This window comes from Stegostoma tigrinum, chromosome 23 (assembly GCF_030684315.1).
Source record: "Stegostoma tigrinum isolate sSteTig4 chromosome 23, sSteTig4.hap1, whole genome shotgun sequence".
NCBI lineage: Eukaryota > Metazoa > Chordata > Chondrichthyes > Orectolobiformes > Stegostomatidae > Stegostoma > Stegostoma tigrinum.
The window spans coordinates 46,979,514-47,003,611 of NC_081376.1; the positions used below are offsets into that span (position 1 = coordinate 46,979,514).

Here is a 24,098-nt window from a genome sequence, read left to right on the forward strand (position 1 = left end):
GGTAACCAGTAAATCTAACAGTTGGATTATTAAAAGACATTCAATAAGGTATTTCACATGAGGCTACTTAAGACCATGAGGTGTGTTGGGAACAGAAGAGTGGAATGGATAGAAATTGGCTAACGGATAGAACACAGAGAGACAAGTGAACCATTTTTGTGATGGGAACTTATAATGAGTGGAATGCAACAGAGGTCAGGACTGGGGCTACAATTATTTACAAAAATAATTTAGATTAAGGAAAGGAATGTATTATTGCCAAGTTTCTTTTAATGGCACAAAAATAGGTGGAAAGGGAAGTGGTTAGGATGACAGTCTACAAGGAATAAAGACAGATTAAATGAATGGGCAAAAAGCTTGGCTGATGGAACATAGGGGAAAAATGAAAAGAAGGTGTACGCTTTAGTAGGAAGACAGGAACTGAATAATATTTAAATGGAAAAAGACTGCAGAAAGCTGCAGCACAGATTTGTTAGTCCTCGTGCATGAATCTCAAAATGCTAGCACACAAGTTCAACAGGAAGGCAACTGATGGGGGTCTTTCACTGAAAAGGAATGGAACATAAAAATAAGGAAGTCTTGCGAAAACTATGCAAGGTGCTAGTTAAACCACACAGATTATGAATGGTTTTTACTCATTATCAAAGGAATAATATACTAGCACTGGAGGCAGCCCAGAAAATGCTTACTAGGTTGATCCTGGGCGTGGAGGATTCCTCTGGAGAGAGTTTGAGTAGGTTGAACCTGTACTCGTCAAAATTTAGAAGGATGAGGGGCTACCTTCCTAAAGCATACAAGATTCTAAGGGGGCTTGACAGGTTAGTTATAGAAAGACTGTTTCCTCTTGTTGGACAGCCAAGAACCAGAGGATACAATCTTAAAAGGGTCACTCTTTTGAAGAGGAATTTCTTCTCTCAAGAGGGTAGTGAATCCATGGATTATTTACTGCAGAGTGGTGTACAGGCTTGGTCATTTAGTATATTCAACACCAAAACAGACAAATTTTAAAAAGTAAGGGAGATCAAGGGATTTGGGGATAAGACAGGAAAGTGGAGTTAAGGATCATCAGATCAACCATGAGCCCTCAATGATGGAACAGACTCAATGGGTCAAACATGTGCAGGGTTCACCTGCACATCTGCCAATGTGGTATACTGCATCCACTGTACTCAGTGTGGCTTCATCTACATTGGGGAAACCAAGCGGAGGCTTGGGGACCGCTTTGCAGAACACCTCCACTCGGTTCGCAATAAACAACTGCACCTCCCAGTCGCAAGCCATTTCCACTCCCCCTCCCATTCTTTAGATGACATGTCCATCATGGGCATCCTGCAGTGCCACAATGATGCCACCCGAAGGTTGCAGGAACAGCAACTCATATTCCACTTGGGAACCCTGCAGCCCAATGGTATCAATGTGGACTTCACCAGCTTCAAAATCTCCCCTTCCCCCACCACATCCCAAAACCAGCCCAGTTCGTCTCCTCCCCCCACTGCACCACACAACCAGCCCAGCTCTTCCCCTCCACCCACTGCATCCCAAAACCAGTCCAACCTGTCTCTGCCTCCCTAACCTGTTCTTCCTCTCACCCATCCCTTCCTCCCACCCCAAGCCGCACTTCCATCTCCTACCTACTAACATCATCCCACCTCCTTGACCTGTCCGTCTTCCCTGGACTGACCTATCCCCTCCCTACCTATACTCTCCTCCCCACCTACCTTCTTTTCTCTCCATCTTCGGTCCGCCTCCCCCTCTCTCCCTATTTATTCCAGTTCCCTCCCCCCATCCCCCTCTCTGATGAAGGGTCTAGGCCCGAAACGTCAGCTTTCCTGCTCCTGAGATGCTGCTGGGCCTGCTGTGTTCATCCAGCCTCACATTTTATTATCAATGGGTCAAACAGTCTGCTTCTGCTCCTATGCCTTCTGATTGACTATATTTCTTAAACTGGTGAGGATGTGCTTTTCAGATTATTTTGCCACTCCATATAACTTACACTGCATTTAATACTGTAACTAAGGGCAGTTTATGAATGGAATTAATTTGTATACTTTTTTAGTCAGTGCCATTCACAACCACAAAATATTAATATTCAAAGCTATGTTTCGAAAGACAAAATAATTAAAACAAGAGCTAAAACCTGCAACAAAAACAGAAATTGATGGAAAAGCTCAGTAGGTCTGGCAGTATTGGAGAGAGAAATCAGAGTAAACATTTTGGGTTTGGTGACCCTTCCTCAGAAACAGATTCGAAACGTTAACTCTGATTTCTCTTCACAGGTGTTGCCAGACTTGCTAAGCTTTTCCAGCAACTTCAATTTTTGTTTCTGACTTACAGCATCCGCATTTCTTTCGGATTCTGGCTAAAACATGCTTTGCTTTTATTTGTATTTGTTTTAGTTTGATTATGAGGTCTGGTATATGTCACTTGTATCTGTGGTTTTTGCTAACTTGAAAATGCACTGAGCAGTAACAAATTTGACAAGATGAACTTACCTGTGTGGCTGCAGTAATCATTTTTTGCTAAGGTTTGTAGCTATTTATTTGCGGAGATGAGAGTCATGTTTCCCACCTTGTAACACTGGAAAGGGTAGCAACAGGCAGAGACAATAGCTAGACAAGTGGGCCAACATTTCTCTATAGTATAAATGCACGATGCTAGTGAGGAAGACAGCTAAATATGCTCCAAAGTCAGCAGTTCCTAGCCACATCACAGTAATGCCTGGCTGAACTAAAGGTGAATGATGGAATTTGGTTTTAAAAATGTTACAAGGCAGCTCCTGACCCAAGGGTTCGACTTTTTTCCTCTGGCTTGTCAAATGCCCGCCAAGTCAAATGCATGTCCCCTCAATCAAATCGACATTACCAATGCCAGGACGTTTTCATTAATAATAGGTTCTTGGATGCAGAAACTCAAAACCACAAAATTCTACTGTCTTTTAAATGATTTCTGCACAAGCTCACTCAGTGGAAATTTTTGCTCATGTAATTCTAGTCTGTTAATGTAGAAAAAGATGCTAAAACATATCTCCTCTGCCAATGATTGAAGTATCTTTGGGGAGAAATGGCCAGGAGTTATTGAAAAGGACAGGAATCAACAATGGTACATCATTAATAAGAACATAAGAACTAGGAGCAGGAGTAGGCCATCCAGCCCGCCCCGCCATTTAATAAGATCATGGAGATCTCTTTGGGATTCAGCTCCACTGACCCGCCCATTCACCATAATCCCTAATTCCTTTACTACTCAAAAATTTATCTAGCCTTGCCTTGAAAACATTCAGCAAGGTACGTTCAACCACTTCACTGGGCAGGGAAATCAAGAGATTCACAACCGTTTGAGTGAAGTAGTCCCTCCTGGCCTCAGACCTACATCTGCTTCCCTTTATTTTGAGGCGATGCCCTCTAGTCCTAGTTTCACCTGCTACCTGAAACAACCTCCCTGCCTCCACCTTATCTATTCCCTTCATAATCTTATATGTTTCTATAAAATCTTCCCTCATTCTTATGAATTCCAATGAGTATAATCCCAGTCTACTCAGTCTCTCCTCATAATCCAACCCTCTCAAATCTGGAATCAACCAAGTGAATATCCTCTGCACCCCCTCCAGTGCTAGTATATCTATTCTCAAGTAAGGAGTCCAAAACTGCACACAGTACTCCAGGTGTGGCCTCACCAGGACCCTATACAGCTGCAGCATAGCCTCCTTGTTTTTAAACTCCATCCCTCTAGCAATGACAAACAAAATTCTATTTGCCTTTTTAATCACCTGCTGCACCTGCAATCCTACTTTCAGTGATTCATGCATAAGGACACCCAAGTCCCTCTGCACAGCAGTGCGCTGCAAGTTTTACCATTTAAAACATAGTTCATTTTGCTGTTAATCCTGCCAAAATGGATGATCTCACACTTATCAACATTGTACTCCATCTGCCAGACCTTTGCCCACTCACTTAGACTATCTATATCCCTCTGCAGACTTTCAGTGTTTTCTGCACAATTTGCTCTACCACTCATCTTGGTGTCATCTGCAAATTTTGACATACCACACTTAGTCCTCAACTCCAAATCATCTCTGTAAATTGTAAACAGTTGAGGTCCCAACATTGATCCCTGAGGCACACCACTAGCCACTGACTGCCAACCAGAAAAACACCCGTTTACCCCTACTCATGGCTTTCTACTGGTCAACCAACCCTCTATCCATGCCAATATATTACCTGTAATACCATGCAGCCCTTGGTGTGGCACCTTGTCAAATGCCTTCTGGAAATCCAGATATACCACATCCACAGGTTCCCCACTGTCCACCCTAAAAGTAATATCCTCAAAGAATTCCACCAAATTAGTTAAACATGACCTAACCTTCATGAACTCATGCTGGGTATTCCCAATGGGACAATTTATATCCAGATGTCTTGCTATTTCTTCCTTAATGATAGATTCAAGCATTTTCCCTACTACCAAAGTGAAGCTAACTGGCCTCTAGTTACCTGATTTTTGTCACCTTCCTTTTTTAAACAGTGGCGTCACATTGGCTGTTTTCCAATCTGCGGGAACCACCCCAGGGTCCAGTGAATTTTGGTAAATAATTACTCGTGCATTTGCTATTTCCCCCCATCACCTCTTTTCGTACCCTGGGATGCATTTCATCAGGGCCAGGAGACGTGTCTACCTTTAGCCCCATTGGCTTGCCCAGTACTGCCTCCTTAGTGATAATGATAGCTTCTAGGTCCTCCCCTGCTGTAACCTTCTTGCCATTAGTTTTTGGCATGTTATTTGCGACTTCCACAACGAAGACAGACACAAAATAACTGTTTAATGTTGTTGGGTATTTCCCCATTACCAGTGATTAAATTGGCCTTCTCATCTTCTAAGGGACTAATGTTTTCCTTCACCACTCTTTTACAATTTACATATTTATAGAAACTTTTGTTGCCTGTTTTTATATTGAGATAGTTTACGCTCATAATCTACCTTACTTTTCTTTATAACTTTTTTTGAGGCTTTCTGTTGGTCTTTAAAGATTTCCCAGTCTACTAGTTTCTCACTCTTCTTTGCTTTTTTGTATGTTTTTTTTTCAATCTGATACTTTCCTTTATTTCCTTAGACAACTATGGCTGGCTCTCTCTTTTCCTACAGTTCTTCCTCATCACTAGAATATACTTCTGCTGAGCAGAGTGAAAAATCATTTTGAAAGTCCTCCACGGTTCCTCAATTGATCCACCGTGAAGTTTTTGCTCCCATTCTACCTTAGCTAAATCCTCCCTCATTCCTTCATAGTCTCCTTTATTTAAGCACAGGACATAGGTACTGGATTTAGCCTTCTCACGCTCCATCTGTATTTTAAATTTGACCATACTATGATCGTTCCTTCCGAGATGATCTCTAACTGGGAGATGATCAATTATTCCTGTCTCATTACACAGGACTAGATCTAGGATAGTTTGCTCCCTCGTAGGTTCCGTTACATATTGTTCAAGGAAATTACTGCAGATACATTCTATGAACCGCTCCTCAAGGCTGCCATGATTGACCTGTTTTGACGAATCGATATGTAGATTAAAATCCTCCATGATAATTGCTGTACCATTTTTACATGCATTAGCTATTTCTATGTTTATTGCACGCCCCACCACCTATCAGTGACTACTTCTCGCTGGTCTTCCTAATTTCCACCCAAATGGATTCATCGTTTTGTTCAATAGAACCTGTATCATCTCTCACTATTGCCCTGATATCATCCTTAAAAATCAGAGCAACACCACCTCCCTTACCTTCCTGTCTGCCCTTCCAAACAGTTTGATACCTCTGGATATTTGACTCCCAGTCATGGCCATCCTGTAACCATGTCTCTGTAACAGCCACTAAATCATACTCATTTGCCATGATTTGCACTGTCAATTCATCCACCTTGATTCAAATAATCCGAGCATTCAAATAAAGTGCCCCATGCCAGTTTTTGCACCTGATGAACCTGGTTTTAACAGCGCAAGTCTCGTTCAAATAAGTCAACTTGTTCAAGTGAAATGATCAACACTGACCTTCAATAGACTCATTCTCTAGAACAAATTTTAAACAGAATAATAATAACTATATCTCGACTTCTGCTGAAGGAAATAACATTCCTCTTACTCTTTTCAATGGTCTTGAAGAATTGTGATTAATGTGATCTCTATTGTCACCTCTAACTAGGCGACTCTTTATTCACTGTCCAGAAACTCCAGAATTTACAACTTACTATGTGCAAGGCCATGGTGGAATGTCCCCGGGGCAGGTCCCGTGACTATTGCATCTGTTGATACAGCAGATTTTGGTGTAGCGTCTGAGCCTAAAGTTAAAACCGTAGGAAACGTAAAGTGCATAGGTACAATGCCTGGCATCATCCCAAGTGATGCTTGGCTCAGGGTTGCTGAAGTTATTTTCTGGTTTGCTGTATTAAAGGAAGGTGACAGAAGACTCAAAGATGGAGAGCTGGCAAGTAAGGCTCCTCCTGTGGTAGCCTGCAAAGACTAAAGACAGAAAATATCAACATAAATGACAATTTAAAGTCAGTGTTAAAAATTTTAAAACAATTAAGGTGGCACATAATCTGAATCACATACTATTTTTACAGCTTGAAAGTAACATGGCAGCACCAAGAAAAAGTGCTGGTTAACAGAGGGTTAATATTTTAAGTAATTAAGTAAATGCTATTTCTTGTTCGTAGTGAAGAACTTTTGACAGCATAGTTACTTTAGTTATCATGTTTAGACAGCAAAGGGCCACATTAAAGATCTATTAGATGGAGAGATATTGTTGTATTAAGGTCATTAAGCTAGTCATCTAGAAACAAAAACAGAAATTGCTGGAAAAGCTCAGCAGGTCTGGCAGCATCTGTGGAAAGAAAGCAGAGTTAATGTTTCAGGTCCCGTGCCCTTTGCTCAGAACTCAATCTTGTCATCCAAAAAACCAGGTTAATATATTGAGGACATAAGTTCAAGTCTCATTGTGGCAATAGATGGAATGTAAAATGAATATTATATCTAAGATACAAAGCTGTTATTGGGATCAGAGACCATGATACAGTTTACCGTTAGAGAAGGAAATTTCACATCCTTACCTGGTCTACTTCAATCCAGATCCATAGCAAAGTTCAGCCAGACATTTCTGAAATGACTGGTGCTCTATGACAACAAATACTAAGTGATAGCTTTAGATCGTGAGAAATGGGGTCAGATGGAAACTGGAATTAAGGTGGAAGGTCAGCTGGTCTCGTGGAACAGATTTGAGGGACTGTATAGCCTGTTTTTATTTCCTCTGTTCTGGTAAACAGTGTATTCAATGAGAGGTAGCCTGTTTGTGAAGACAATGCAATATATGTCGTGCTACAGTCAAAGAGGATGTATTTGTTTAATTATAGTCAATGGTATTAAACCTGTCTAAGAAACAAAGATATATAGGCATTGTTCCTACTTTATGTAGGATCTCCTGGGTTGAGTCTTTCACTTATTTTGCATTGATGCTCAAACGTATCTTGAATTGTAAGTCCAAAGATGAATGAATAGTTGCTCTATTGTCACTGTAGGCAAAAATGTGGGTTGAGGGAAAACTGTGCCTTTGATACAATTAAACATTCTGGACACTTCACAGGAACATTATGAAATGAAGCGTGTTGCCAAACCACAAGGAAATAGCATTACATCAGATCTCCAAGGGCTTTGTGAAAACAGCAAGGTTTTAGGTGGTGTTTAATGACCATAAGGACATTGGTTTGCTTCTGTTCCTTTCAGCCCAACGAGTCTGTTCTGCCTTTTAAATGAAATTGTGATTGATCAGATAATCCTTGGCTCCACCTTTCTGCCTTTTTCCCATAAACCTCAATTCCCCTACTATCTCAGCCTTGAAGAAACTTAATTACCTAGCTCCTCCAGTAAACAATTCCATAGAATCTCTACCCTTGGAGAACATATCCCTCCTCCTCTCAGTCATAAATGGGTGACTCCTATTAAGAGATCATATCCCCTGATGCAAGACTCTCCAATTACAACATTTAAAAAAGACACTTGGATGGGTACATGGATAGTATGAGTTTAAAGGGATATGGAATAAATGCTGGCAAATGGGACTGGATTAGATTAGATTCCCTACAGTGTGGAAACAGGCCCTTTGGCCCAGCAAGTCCACACCACCCCTTGAAGCATCCCACCCTGACCCATCCCCCTGTAACCCACCCCTGAACACTATGGGCAATTTAGCATGGCCAATCCACCTAACCTGCACATCTTTGGACTGTGGGAGGAAACCGGAGCACCCGGAGGAAACCCACACAGACATGGGGAGAATGTGCAAATTCCACACAGACAGTTGCCCAAGGCTGGAATCGAACCTGGGTCCCTAGCGCTGTGAGGCTGCAGTGGTAACCACTGAGCCACCATTTAGGATATCTGGTCAACACACGAATTAGACCAAAGCATCAGTTTCCACATTGTGCATCTCTGACTCCCAGATGGGGAAACCACCTTTCCATGTCCACCTTGCAAGTCCTCCAAGAATTTTGGATGTTTCAATAAGATTGTAATTTAAAAGGGTGAGACACAATGAGTGGAGGCCCAAATAACTCCACCTCTCCTCATTAGAAAATCCCTCCATACCCAGGGTCAGGTTATTGAACCTCCTTTTGACTGCCTTCAATGCCAACATAGAAAATAGTGGACAAGAAAAGCTAACAGTGGTCTGACAATTGCCTTGTATAGTTTTTAGGAAGCCTTCCCTACTTTTATACTGCATCCCTTTTGAAATAAAGGCCAATATGACATTTGCCTACCCATTTGTCAACTTATTGTGATTCACGTACATTCAAAAATCTCAGGTTCATAATTTTCTCCACCTAAACAATATCCAGCCCTCTCTTCTTGCTGCCAGAAAGAACCTCATTTCCCCACATCATACACAATTCTTTCCAGACTGTGTGTGTCATCCTCACCGTTTGTTTTCTCACCTACTTTTGTATCACCTGCAAGCTTGGCAATAGTATATTCACTTCCCTTACCCAAGTCGTTTAACATATATTGTACATAACGGTGACCCCAGCACCAATCCCTGTAGGAATCTTATAAAAAGGTGATGACTACTAGGGAAGGGAGGGGAAACCTACGTAACTGAAAAGGAAAGTCACAAATGGTGAAACAATATTAACTGTAAATACAACAAACAGAATTAAAGAAATGCAGTAGCATGGATAGTTGTGGGGTTAGAGGAGATGACAGAAAAAGCAAAGGATATGTAACCTGTAGAAAAATTTGAGAACAAGGATGAGAATTTGAAAATCAACATTTTGCCTGCTATAGGTCAGCAATCAGTTAAGAGATCGGTAAAGATTTGAATGACCTCAAGTTTATAGATGATGCGGGGGGGAAGCAGTCAGAAGATACCTCCAATGTAATAAAAATGCATGGTTGAGGATTTTAGCAGAAAAGCCAAGGCTGGGATAATGTCATGGCAGTTAAGAGAGGAGGTCCTAGTGATGACATGAACCTGAAGCTGAACTGCGTCTCAAGTATAAACATGATACCAATGTTGAGGGAGGGGTGAAATAGCTGCCTATGGAACAAAGTCTGGGGCGGGGGTTGAAGGCAATGGCTTCAGTCCTCCCAACAGCAGCTAATAATTATATTTGATTTAACAGTGTTACTGGCTCCAGAGAAGAATTTTTATAGCAGGGAAACTTGGGGAACATTAATTATCAGAAACAGGATTCACAGAACATTCCAATCTTCCCCCAACCACAAAGTCTTCAGTTGGAGTTTGGAGACTAAAACCTGAAAAAGGTGACCATGAAAGCTGATTAACTGTTGCATAAACCAGTCTAGGTCACGAGCACCCTTCAGGGAAGGAAACTGCAACCCATATAGGAGAGTCTGGCTCAAGCTGTCTTGACATGTTCTTACAAAGGTTCTTATTTTCACAATCACTATTCAAAATAAAAGTATAATACCATTAATTTGGACAAACCGGGATCACCAAGAAATTGGCTGTCATGATAGCCAAATCATGAAAACAGAAGGGTTGAAAAAAAATTGAGAATTAAAGTAAGCATTTTTAGACCAAACCTTCATCTGGTCACAGTAATCCTTTATCCCTGTATTATTTAGGGAACACTCATCCGAAGTGTTTTGAGCAGCATTAGTAAAAGAAAACACCACACAACTCGGAAGGTAATCTCAATCACAGCACCTGTCATCTTTGCATTAGTGTCAAGTCAAAAATTGGCTGGTGCAACAGATTACAGGATGAATAGAATTAACATTAACTCCTGACTGGTAATTGAAAGAGCAACCACAAAAAAAAAAGCCTTTTCCTTTGAAATACTACTGACAACCACATTTTAAGCATTTTTAAGGTTAATTTTGTTCAACAGCATTAAGTCCAAGCTAATTATTACTTGTATGGGATAGAAATCCTGAACATGCACATGGGCCTTGGCCAGACAGATCAAGAAACATGTGCACAGCAAATTGAACAAATGCCACAGCTTCCATCAGTTGAATGTAAAACCAACAATGGTGTGGCAGTTAAAATTGGAGGTGTGCAAGAGGCCAGAATAAGAACAGTGCAGACTGATAAAGAGAGATTACAAAGTGAGGTCACAAAGGGATTTGAAAGCAAAGATGAGAATCTCGAAGTTGAATTGAAACATTAATACCAAATTCAGTGTGATAACATATTATACGCTTGAGAACTAAGCGAAATGATTCAAAACAGTTTTCTCAGTTCAGCTTTATGATTAAATGACTAGTAACACAATTGCAATTGACATTAAATGGCAAAGACGGACAAAACATTAACTAGTGCAAGCACCAAACTTCTGCAGATTCACAGGTTAATCTCATCCAACAAGTGAACATGATGTTACAGGAAACTTGGTGGATCCTTACAGGTTAAAAGGAGGATTTGAATGAAGGAAGAATATCAGCATGGTAGTACACAATAAAACAACATATACAACCAAAATACATAAAGATTTCAGAAAAATAAAACCTGACCAGAGGTATATATTTTATAACGTTCTAATGCACAAAACAACCAATTGTGACCAAGAAGCAAAACTTAATTAGAATAAGAGGTAATTTTGGCATAACGAAATAACTTAAAGCCAAACAACAGAATCTTCACATAGCAACAGACATCAGCATACAATTAAAACCCAATCAAATACATTAACTTATAACCTTTAAACTTATCCTTTAAAAGGTAGTTATTAAAACTATGCATATTTTAAAAATAAATCTGTACATTCCTGTTTACACTTACCAGCATTGCTCCTGTAGCTGTGGAACTATTAACAGCAGAAGATTTAAGAGAAGAAGTTAGCAGTTTAGCAACACCCTGTGTCCCACTACTGGAATCTCCATTATTACCCCCTGGAGGGGCAACTAGAGTAAGTTTCTGAGAAATGGAAGGCTTCTTTACATTTATATTAGGTGATGGCCGATTTAATGCTTGTACTGTGGATGGAGACTGTCTATTTAATTGAGTACTACTGGACACAGAAGTTTGAACATTTGAGATGTTTTGAATTGGATTACTGGAAGGAGTAGAATGTTTTGTTGTTGTGACAACAGTCATTGGAGACTTGAAGGTCTGATTTGCAGAGCTCTGAGAGTTGATGTGTTTTGCTGTACAACTGCCAGAAGTAACTGAAGTGCCAAGCGTTCTCTGAGGACCGGGAGAAGTCTGTATAATATTTGCTAAAGATGAGGAAACAGAATGGAAGTTCTGAGTCTTTGCTGAGGTTTTCAGATGCTGAACTAATGGCCGTTGCTGCAATTGACCACTAGCTTTAGTCTGAGAAGTACTCTGCAGCTTACTTATGCTAAAAGATGGTGATGATATGAAGTTTTTCTGGTGTGAGGTGGTCTGATGGTACTGTTTTGCAGCCGGTGTTGACACTTGGTTTTGAGCTTGGGATTGCGATGTACGTTGCATACCAAGATGCTTCGGATTGTTTTGGAGAGTGTCTGTGAAACATTTGCTGTTTGCAGAAGAATGATTTTTAAAGGCAGTGATAAGACTAGTGGTGTTTTCTGAAGTCCTTTCCTGAGACAACTGTCCCAAAGCTAGTGCTTGCTCCGCCAGGAGATTGAGCGGTGAATGTGACTGAGCAGCAGCTGACGGAACAGAAGAGTGTGTCTGAGCTTTTTGTACATGTTTCTTCTCTTCTGAGGACATTGCCGCTGTTACTATGTCACTCAATGAATTTGATACTAAAGAACTGAAGTTCTTGGTGCCTCCTGCAGCGTCATTGAGAGCAGCTAAAGCGACAGACACATCTTCCAGAGAAGGCTGGTTGTTGGGTAAATCTTCAAGGGAGTCATCTAAACTGAAAGACTGAGGGGTTGTCGTATTACTGGAGCTCTTAGCAGCAGTGGATGAAATGGGCACATTTACTGGGGTGACAGGTGGAGTGCATGATCCTTGTATGATGGACCCAGCATTACTGCAATGAATTGGGGTACTTGTCTGTTGCAATTTACGTTCAGTCTTGAGCATTTGATCCTGCAAGAGAAGGAAATTATTTTTATATTGAACTCGTTGAAAGATACATTTATGCTGCATTGCATTCCTCGTCCTGTAACATCTGTCAAAATGATTTTTCTTTTTACTACAGCCTCTAAATTGTATTAATTTGCAAAATGGATTTGATGAACAACATTTCATTTGTTACATAGACCTGACATTTTATTTTGTGAAAAGAGTCTGTTCAACAGTTTGGTTTAGAATTTGATCGTGTGTAGTGGAGTAATAACTAATATCTTGTATCTGTACAAAACTGGTCTTAAGCTTAATTAAAGTTGTGTTTTAATAACTATTCAAGCTTTTCAATGTCATGTCAGTAGCATAAAGTAATCACCTTCAGCATAAAGGGGTACTTTATTTCCACGAGCTGAGCTGTTCAGTGCACTAAAAAGGTGGAATCAAAAATTATGATTCTACTATATTTCTTGTAACATTTCTTGACAGTAATTATTTGGAATGCCTGTCCTAAAATGCCTCTAGGGAAGAGTACTATTAATTTAACTAAAATCATGCCAAACCCACAACCCAAGTATCAATTTTGCATTCTCTGCAATTTTCAGCTGCAATCTCCTGCTTGTGACTTCCCCTTTATTAAAACTTGTTTCACATCAACTACAGCTTTTTAGTTAGGCTTTTTGGATGTACAGCAATGGCTAGCCTTTTCTTTGAAAGTGCCTTAACGCTCTGTGCAGTGAGGTCACAAAGCAAAACTCCTGCTTAAAAGAATGATGAAGCAGGTGCACCAAAAAGGTTAATTTCACTATTATGTCAATTGCTGAAATTACAGAATCCCGCAACTGTGTTTATTAAATACTTCTCATGTACTCTCTAAACAATCATATTCATTGAAATTTTGGGTGTACGCCAAAATAAGTATCCGAATGTTCAGAAAACATTTCCATATATAGAGCCAGAATGAAGTTTTAAGCTCATACACAAAATGGAACAGGTTCACAGTTAAATGATTTAATTATTTTGTTTACTGGTGTGAAATACAGTATTTTAAATTCAACCCATTTAAACTGTTCAAGTTTAGCCAAGCGTTGATCTAAGGAGCATCATGGCAAAATAAAATTTCACCATTTGCGATTTAAAAACCCAATTTTCTGAGGATTTGCACTTGTTTTTCAAATATACATCTCTTGCTTCCAACAATGCTGTACACTTACCTTTATTTTAGTCTTTGGGGCAGCAATGACTTTCTTCTTCGTTCTAAATTAAAGTGCAACTAGAGTCAGTATCGTTATCTATTTACAGTTGTCTAGTACTTCAAAATTACAATTTCAAATGTAATAACGATTTCACATTGAAAATTACCAAGTTAGAAATCAATTTTAGTAACTGTGCACTGCTGCAATGTTGTTAAATGGACCAGGACAGTGAGAGACGGAGGAAGGTTAGACCATCATAAGAAATGTAAATGGGTGTAGTACAGTTTGGCCCATCAAGCCTGCTTGACTTATTCAAGATGATCATGGTGGATCCTTCGCCTCAGTTCCACTTTTACACCTATTCCCATATCTCTCAATTCCATGAAAGACCTACTGCAGCCTGAAATACACTCAAAGATTGAACATCCACAAATCTGTATTAGGCAGAATTCTAAGAATTCATCGTCCACTCAGTGGGAATTTTTTCTCCATCTCAATCAGAAGCGATCAATCCCTTTTCCTGAGCCTATGCCTTCATGCTTCAATCCAGTTGTTTTTCTAAACTCCAGACAGTATAAGCCCAATTCATTTGATGTCACATTCACAGGACAACCTGCTCATCCAGAAACTAATCCATACTGAAACTTTGCCAAATAGCTTCCAAAGGGCTAAAGAGAAGCCCAGGAAAGAGGACTATGCAACTGATTTTCCAGGTGTTCCGATTTCCTCCCACAGTCCAAAGATATGCAGGTTAGGTGGATTGGCCATGCTAAATTGTCCATAGTGTTCAGGGATGTGTAGATTAGGTGGATCATGGGGGATGGGTCTGCTCTGATGGCCAGTGTGGCTTTGTTGGATTGAAGGGCCTGTTTCCACACTGTAGGGATCCTAAGATTTGAGTTCAGGTCGAGTCCCCAGGATGGTGGTTTCACAAAAGAGAGGAGGAGGGGCCAAGAGTGAAAATTAAAATACTAGAAAAGGAGCCAAAACAAAAAGGTTAGAGTTCTTTTCCCTAAATTATTTATGATCCTCTGTTGCTGTACTAAGCAACACAAGGATGTGATTGGTTATTGTGTCAAACGGGTGAACATTGATGTTTTCCACAATGATGTGTCATTGCAAAATATAGCACAGAGTGGTTTTGATTTTCACTTTGTGGCAAACCAGTGAAGTGGATGTCAATGGAATTAAAATTAGGCAGGTTCTGTAAAGAACAAGCAAGTCACTCCAATAAATTACAATGCAGACATTTAACTAATGCCATGAGCTTAAATCTTCTGCATGCTTAAACTATTACATGAATGAGGTTCTCACTGCCAGGGTTAGTTAACACATGACAAAAGTTGCTTGTACTGGGAAAAACCAAATCACAGTAAATGCGCAGGAGCACTGATGATGCAAATACTCACGGTATTGAGGTGACATGAGCATGTACCTTCCTGCTCTCTTTGAATAATGTTCTGTTGAGGAAAAATAAATCTAAATATATGCTTTTTTTAACCCCCCTTACTTTCATACTATGCAGACTATGGAACCTTTTTTTAAACAACTTGCCACATGCCATGCTACAATCACCATCAGAAATTGCTTCAAGTATTCTCCAGCTGAGAGAGTGTGCACACTGAAAATGTTGGCAAGCATCAGTGGAAGACAAAAAAAGGGAGACACAGCTGATGAACAACATGCTTAAATCATTATTAATCCTGTAGCATTATAACACCACCAGCATTACTTTAAGCCTTGGATTTACCTGCAATCTCATTTTATGAAACATTTTGCAAGGTTGTATTTGTACATGACATCTGATTTGCAAATCATTTTTGAGCTAAGGTTTTACCTTCTTTTGGCTTTCAGACATACGTAAACGTAATACAGCTATAGGCTGTAGAACACCGCAGATGGTGCAATCATGTTTAAATACTGTTCAGTAATGCAAAAGCAAAGAACTGCAGATGCTGGAAATCAACCCAAAAATATTAACTCTGATTGTGTCAGATGCATTCTAACCTGTTGAATAGTTCCAGAATTTTCAGCTCAGAATGAAACGTGTATTTGCAGTGAACACAGCAAAATCAGGTGTTTAATGGCTAATAACTTACATTTAAAAATCATTAAAGCCTTAATGTAGATTTCCTTTTAGATTTGTGTACAGTTTTAGCTGACAAATTTGAGGAGGCAGTAATAAAAGGTACCCTAGGATAACTGGACATGTAACCATCCAAATCTTTTCTATTACAGTCAAAAATATTAAACAGAGACACTGGAACGAGCGACTAATTTTCTTACACTGCAGTGATGATGTTGAGCCTGAGATAGGACCAGTTACGTCCTCCTAAAGATAGAAGTGCACCAAGCCAAGTTACTCACTACAGTGCAGGTGAATTCTAGGATTACTGCACCCGAGACCCGGTTGTGATTCTATATTAAAAAAATCAACTTAAGGGAGCACAGCAAAGCTATGGTTTGAAACTCTGCCATTTCTCTTATTCTACAGTTCTATGGTCCAGGAACTGTGAAACAGGAGAGCACAAAATATGTTCTTTGGGAGCATACTGCCAGTGTCAATTACACTACGCAATTAATTATATTGTTTCCCACATTTCCAGCAGTCGTGTAAACATTTCAACTTGAGCTTTCTCTCAATTGCTATGTTACAATTACAGCAATATATTTCAACCTCTTTCAGCTGCTATGGGGAAACCAAACACTATGCTACTATATTTCCCCAACTTTCTCAAACTGGTGCCATATTTCACACTATTAACAATTCTAGCACAGTCATAGCCTCACAATCTCTTATCCGTGCAGGACATAACTTAACTTGGAAGACTAATTAAGATTAAAAAAAGGACCAGAAACTCTCAGGAGGACAGAAACCTTTCATTCATTCATGACCTCATGGAAAAATCTACCCTGGATAAGCTGAAAGTCAGAAATATTACCTTGGTGAGACTATTGGTGCCTTGCTATTTTGGCACGTTTTTACTAAAATTCCTCCCAATATGTACATATACTGACAAAGTTGTCTTACTTTAGGAACACACTAATCGCTGTTAGACTTGCAATGAAATGCCTCTCTTTACTTTCCAGGTCCAGTTCAAGAAAAGGACTGGTCTTGGATCAGAGGAAGAGCAGGACATCTTTGCTGAGCACATGCAGTTGTTCGACTTTGACTCTTCTGAAGGCATATTCTCATTCTTTGCAGGGTGCTCATTTAACAGCTCTTTATACAGCGACATTTAACTTCACCTGAAGCATATACAGTTTACTGTCCTTTGCCATGTACCTTGCTTGCATCCATCCTTTAGGCCAAAGTGGTTTGACTTCAGATTCAAGAAAAGCCTTTAGGTAGTCCTCTGCAGACTGGGACTTGTTTCTCTCCTGTTCACAGCACACCATCTTAGTCCTCACAACACTACACAGCAGCTCTCTGTAGCACAACGTAAGAAATAAGTGTAAAGAGGTAAGGCCCAGAGAAAACCTACCATGTTCTATTTTCTCAGTATTTGTGTTCCAACTGAAACTTAAATGCAAATTTTTGAACTGTGAGTAGAAATGTTCCATTTATTTGAAGCAAAAGACACTGCGCAATCAATAGACCTAAAGCTTTGCTGAACTTCATTCAAAGGCATATTACCACATTTTAAAAAAAATGCAACTAAATTACGTGAACTCGCACATTCTTCTTGCTTGCACAAAATCCGGAGTGTCCGTGAGAAAGGATGGTGCTCTAAGTATCAACTCCTATTTATTACATGAAGGTGACTCATTCAGAAATAGAGAGCTCAAAGAGAGTCCCTAAAAGGAGTATTAAATGTGTGGGGTGAGGGAGAAAATTAGAAAAGGTAGAAGAGTACATGAAAAAGCAGTGGCAGGTAGAATAAAGGAAAGCCCACGTCCAGATTTAAATGTCTCCCCTATGTCCAAGAGGAATTGCAAAATGTGTTTACACAGCTTCAAATTATTTACAATTGTTATTCATTACACAAAAATGCCAATAATTCAGCACAAATAAACCAAAATCAAACATATTACAAATACAGAGAGTGCTGTTTTAAGCTATGTAGTCAGGGTACACAGGGAAAAGTTTATTATCACCGCAAGCATGATAACCTGGCAGAGTTCAGATTAATTGTATTAAAATTGGGTGATTCCTATAATGGATAGTTAATTGTTTTTATTACTATCCATATGGTAAAGAAAGAACATACCCTTTTGTTTCTGCAGATGATTTTAACTTGCAACAAGTCTACATCATGTACACAATGACTTGAAAATGTTTAGAGTACACAGTGAATATAGCACATTTCACTGGTTTAATGTTGTAATGTCGTAGATTTAGCGGAAGGAAAATCATCATTTGCAAATCTCACCAAAGCACCCCCAACCAAGGTGCCATTCAGTTCCTCTGTTAGGAATAATATCAAGCTTCTTCTCTGTCACAACTATCAAACTCCAGACCTCCAATGCTAACCACACCTCTTTCCTGGATTGAAATAAATACCTCCAATTTTGTTTCTAATTTATCTCTTACTTGTTACTTGCAGAACACCTTTCCTGCTCCTTAGAAAGTATGTACAAAGAAAATTTGATCTATTTTTAAGCAAAGTGATCCTCTTAACTTTCCAAAAACTGCCTAATTGGACTTGCAGACTCTCCTTCCAGCCACAATTTTCGAAAGTTACAGAAACTGCCGCTGCTTTTCAAATTATCCATCACACTAACAGAATTCTGCATTTCCTCAACAATTCTAACAGTGTTTTCATCTTGCTTGTTCCATTTCTTACTGATGTTACATGTGACTTTTTCACACCTTGGTGTATCCTTTGTTACTATCATCTTCAAGGGCTTCACAATTTCTTATAGACCTACAAATTTAAACAACTTGTCTTCTCTCGCCAAAACCATGCTATGTTTGCACTTAAAACAAAAAGATAGCAAATGCTGGAAATGTGAAATAAAAAGACAAAGAGCTGGAGAAACTCAGTAGGATTGGCAGCATCTATGAAAAGCATTTCGCTTCCTTCCAAATTATTCTATATTATATTTATGCATAAAGTATCAAGTGTACACCCCTAACCTAAATTCTGAGGTCATTCGGGGATCTCCTCCCCAATTTTGCCTATCAATGGTCCATTCTGGTAATTGCCAATGTTATGCACTCTCACTTCACTCAGTTTCCCCAGTGACTCCAGTTATGGAACACTCTGAAACAGTAGCACAATTCGAATGATTTGATACGCAGACACATCAATCAATAAGCTCACACTAAGATATCATATAAAACACACATATAAACCACAATTATATTTTTATCCAGTTGCAGTTCATAAACATACTACTGATACAAATGCCTTATACAGTCTATTAAAGCCAGCAACATATTGAACCTGATCTCATCATTCCAGTGAAACTTTTTACGAGGTCCTACAACTCTTCTTCCCAACTTGTCGTCTTCATCATCATCATCAGAAAACATTCTCTCCTTCTGGTCCTTATCTTCCCCCATCATCCTGCAGATGAGAAGTAGGAAACAGGTTACTTGCAGAATTAGAGAGAGAGCATAATACAAAAAGTCAGTGAAAGGCATAATGTAAAGTTAAAACAAAAACTGAGTTCTTTAAATGCAGTTCTTCAGTAAAGAACCAAAGTACACTCATAACTTATTCATACTTTGTAAGTCAAATTATTTTTAACTATCTTCCTTTATGCATGATACTACTGCATGCATTACGGGATTTTGTTTTGCTAAATTTGTCAAATTTTTGAAGGAGATCTTGACATCATACACGGTTAAGACTAATGCAAATGCTTCATATCAAGTGCAGTCTCACCTAACCTCTGCACTTCGGCTGTTTAAAATATATGTCTGGACCAAGACTGTAACTGATCTACAGCCAGTGCTCCTGGCAGGACTCAAAGCTGAGCAGGTCATTAAAGTTCCACTTGATAGCAATGGTGCTAACATCATCTGTCACTTTGCTAATCTTAAAGAGTATACTGATGGGACAGTAATTCCTGGGTTGAATGTTTTATGCTTTTTGTGAACACGATAGACTGGGGCGGACCAGGTACCAGTGTTGTGATTGCACTTTTTTGGGGTTGGGTCGGTTGCAAGGAAGAGGAGGGTAGTTCACAATAGTAGGGCATAACCTTAAAGTTAGATCAAAGGTAATTGGAACGATGTCAAGAAGCATTTAAAAAGTAGTCAAAATCTCAAACTTTGAAACCCACCCCGGCCCAACTCTTCACGAAAGAATCCTGTTGTGGTAAGGTCAACTCGACATTTGAAAATTGAGAATGAGAAACATCTTTATTGGGCAAGAGTATTAAGGGACATGAAACATAACAGGTGGAAGGGATTAATATCCAGATCAGCCATGATTTGATCAACTGACCAAACAGGTTGGGAAGGTTAAATTACTTCCTGCTGTTCCCAAGGTCAAGAATTAGCTTCAAATGCAAGTGTAATCCACTCTAAAATAATGTCATAGAATCACACAAGTTGAAAATATACCCTTCGGTCCAACTCAACCAAGTTTCCCAAACTAAACTAGTCCCACTTGCCTGTTCCTAGCTGATATTTCTCTAAACCTTTCCTATCCATGTACCTATCTAAATGTCTTTTAAATGTTACAATTGTGCCTGCATGTACCACTTCCTCTGGCAGTTCATTCCACATACAAAACACACCATGTGAAAAACACTGCCCCTCTGGTCCCTTTTAAAATCCTTCCCCCCTCACCTTAAACCCATGCTGCCGAGTTTTGAAATCCATCCCCATCCCAGGTAAAACACCTTTGCTACATAAACACACACCTTGCATCACAACTGAGATGCAAGACGACCATTAGACACAGGGACAGATTTCAATGACATCATAACTGATCTGATGCTCCTTAACTTAACTTCCTGTCCTTCCCACATAACTCTTAATTCCTTTACTATGAAACACTTGTCCATCAGGACCTCACGTTCTTAATGGCAGTGAATCGGAAGCCCTCTGTCATACAGAATTCTACAGAATCACTACCCTCAGAAGAAATTCCTCTTCATCTCTGTTGTGCTGCAAGGTGCGTGTTTATATAATTAGCAAAGGTTTTTTCCTCTAGGGTAGGGAGTTCAAAGGGGCATAGGTTATGCCACAAGGGGAAAGATTTAAAAGCGACCTGAGGGGCAATAGTTTCCACACAGAGTATGAAATATACGTGGAATGAACTGCTAAAAGGAGTGGTAGATGGAGGTACACAGTTATGACATTTAAAACACATTTGGATAAGTACATGAACAGGAAAGGTTTGAGAGAGATAAAGACCAAACATAGGCAAGTAGGGCTAGTTTAGTTTGGGAAACTTGGTCGGCATGGATATGTTGGACTGAAGGGTCTATTTCCCTGCTGTATGACTGACTTTATTGGAGAGTTTGGGCTTAAGCTAGTGGCTTTTGGGTTTTGGTTTGCATGTCTGAAAAGCACTGAATGATTAGCTTGTAGGTATTTCTGTAGCACCAGAGATTTCTTTCTAAAAACAGAGAATGTTTCTGGCAGGTAATGGGATTTTGTTTGTAACAGCTGTGCCAGTTAAAGTGAACAAAAATAAACAAACAATGTGTATTAGGGTTTCAGTTTAGAAGGTCAAAAGGTTCATTTTATTTTTCTTTTGGTTAGGGGAAACACATGAGACTGGAAAACTGAAGTCCAATATTTTCAGTTTGGCAGTTTTACACAAGTCTGGTCTGAAGCTGAAATGTGCACAGTCCGGCCTGATGAAATGGGGATGGTTTAGACAGGTACAAAATAGATTACCTCAGGATAAGTGGCTTTGGTTTAAATTTCCGGACAATATGCGTTTTTGTTAAAACGCTGAAGGCTTGTTTGAAGCTGAGAAAGTCTCTGCTCAGTTATCTGACATACTCACTGGGGATTTCCACTTTCTGGAGTATTCTCAGCGTATTTCTCGATATTGAGTTTATTTTTGATTTGCTATGGTCGTGTGCTTTTAAACTTTTCTTAAAGACTAATAATTAAGTGGCTCAGATCATGGAATTAAAGCTGGGTCAAACACAATGTGTAATAGAGAAGGGAATTCACCCTCTGTTATTTGAATACTGCAATGGAGTGCTGTTGAGTTTAATGGCAGTGTAGTTTATGCTGTGTTTTGGAATTTTTAAACATGTTGTGCCAATACTTTAGTTTGTTCTATTTTCTCTTCAATTTTTTTGCATAACAAATTTGCTTCATTGTTAAAACCAAGCCTGCAAGCACTTGTGTCTCAGTGAAAGACAACCTCATTAAAATCAAAAATAAAACTATGATCAATCAAGCCATATTTCAATGTGGAATATTACTTTTTCAGTAATAACATCAGCTGAATTATAAAAATGTCTTAAATGGGCAATCCTTTACCTTCAGTTACTCCAAAAGGTAAAACTTAAACAGAATTAAAGTCTCAACTTTTATGTTCGAGCTTTATTTCATTCTCTCCTCTCATGATAACTAGCTGCTCAACACACACAATCAATTCTTACGCAATTAACTCAACTAATGCATACATCACTTGTTCCTCATTCCACTATCGCTCGGGCATTTCTTCAGACTTTATCAGATGGTAACAACTCAGATTAGGGTCCCAGACTTTCCCACAACAGGGTGGATACTAACTTTGTTCCCTGTTAAGTACCCCAAGAACCTTGTATGTAAAAATAAGGTTGCCTCACACCCCTGTAAACTCTAATGAGTACAAGCCCAATTTACACATTATCTGCTCACAAGAAAAGCCCTCCATAACCCTTGTGCAACCTTGCAAGCCTTTCTGCACTGCCTCCAACATTAGTCTATCTCTCCTTAGACAAGGGGACCAAAATTGTTCTTGTGCCTTGTACAGTATTGTGTATTTATGTATGTTCAGCTGTTGCTTTCAGAGCCTGATCATAGGACATGACATCAGCCATTTTGGCATGAAACAGTTAGTCTAACCTTGCTGCTGCAGAGTGAATCCCTCCCTTAACAAATTCCCTGCTGTTCTTTAACACTTCAGCCTCTCAGACCTTGAACGTAACACACAAAGAAAACTACCGAGGAGATGGTCTGTTTTGAGATGCAATTTGGCCTCCTAGTCCACAAGACCAGAAGACAGATGAGAAGAATTAGGGTAATAAAATGCAAGGCTGGATGAACACAGCAGGTCAAGCAGCATCTCAGGAGCACAAAAGCTGACGTTTCGGGCCTAGACCCTTCATCAGAGAGGGGGATGGGGTGAGGGTTCTGGAATAAATAGAGAGAGAGGGGAAGGCGGACCGAAGATGGAGAGAAAAGAAGATAGGTGGAGAGAGTATAGGTGGGGGGGGTAGGGAGGGGATAGGTCAGTCCAGGGAAGACGGACAGGTCAAGGAGGTGGGATGAGGTTAGTAGGTAGATGGGGGTGCGGCTTGGGGTGGGAGGAAGGGATGGGTGAGAGGAAGAACAGGTTAGGGAGGCAGAGACAGGTTGGACTGGTTTTGGGATGCAGTGGGTGGAGGGGAAGAGCAGGGCTGGTTGTGTGGTGCAGTGGGGGCAGGGGACGAACTGGGCTGGTTTAGGGATGCGGTGGGGGAAGGGGAGATTTTGAAACTGGTGAAGTCCACATTGATACCATTAGGCTGCAGGGTTCCTAGGCGGAATATAAGTTGCTGTTCCTGGAACCTTCGGGTGGCATCATTGTGGCAGTGCAGGAGGCCCATGATGGACATGTCATCTAGAGAATGGGAGGGGGAGTGGAAATGGTTTGCGACTGGGAGGTGCAGTTGTTTATTGTGAACTGAGCGGGGGTGTTCTGCAAAGCGGTCCCCAAGCCTCCGCTTGGTTTCCCCAACGTAGAGGTAGCCACACCGGGTACAGTGGATGCAGTATACCACATTGGCAGATGTGCAGGTGAACCTCTGCTTAATGTGGAATGTCAACTTGGGGCCTGGGATAGGGGTGAGGGAGGAGGGTGGGGGCAAGTGTAGCATTTCCTGCGGTTGCAGGAGAAGGTGCCGGGTGTGGTGGGGTTGGAGGGCAGTGTGGAGCGAACAAGGGAGTCATGGAGAAAGTGGTCTCTCCGGAAAGCAGACAGGGGTGGGGATGGAAAAATGTCTTGGGTGGTGGGGTTGGCTTGTAGATGGCGGAAGTGTCGGAGGATGATGCATTGTATCCGGAGGTTGGTGGGGTGGTGTGTGAGAATGAGGGGGATCCTCTTTGGGCGGTTGTGGCGGGGGCGGGGTGTGAAGGACGTGTTGCGGGAAATACGGGAGACGCGGTCAAGGGCGTTCTCGATCACTGTGGGGAGAAAGTTGCGGTCCTTGAAGAACTTGGACATCTGGGATGTGCGGGAGTGGAATGTCTTGTCGTGGGAGCAGATGCGGCGGAGGTGGAGG

The 24,098-nt window shown here is 40.3% G+C and overlaps 1 protein-coding gene across 6 annotated transcripts in view; it reads right to left on the reverse strand.

The window, feature by feature from the left end:
- LOC125462167 (ubinuclein-1-like) overlaps window positions 1-24,098 on the reverse strand; it is a 75,292-nt gene that overhangs the window by 8,112 nt on the left and 43,082 nt on the right. For all 6 annotated transcript variants that reach the window (XR_009447152.1, XM_059654145.1, XM_048551809.2 and 3 more), the window contains 6 exons: window positions 19,097-19,219; window positions 16,993-17,136; window positions 15,116-15,166; window positions 13,725-13,767; window positions 11,290-12,534; window positions 6,239-6,509 (listed from right to left, as the gene is read on the reverse strand). Coding sequence is in view for 5 of the 6 variants with exons in the window: in XM_059654145.1 (XP_059510128.1) it covers window positions 6,239-6,509; window positions 11,290-12,534; window positions 13,725-13,767; window positions 15,116-15,166; window positions 16,993-17,136; window positions 19,097-19,219 (1,877 nt within the window). In the remaining variant the exon portion in view is untranslated. The remainder of the gene's footprint in view (window positions 1-6,238; window positions 6,510-11,289; window positions 12,535-13,724; window positions 13,768-15,115; window positions 15,167-16,992; window positions 17,137-19,096; window positions 19,220-24,098) is intronic.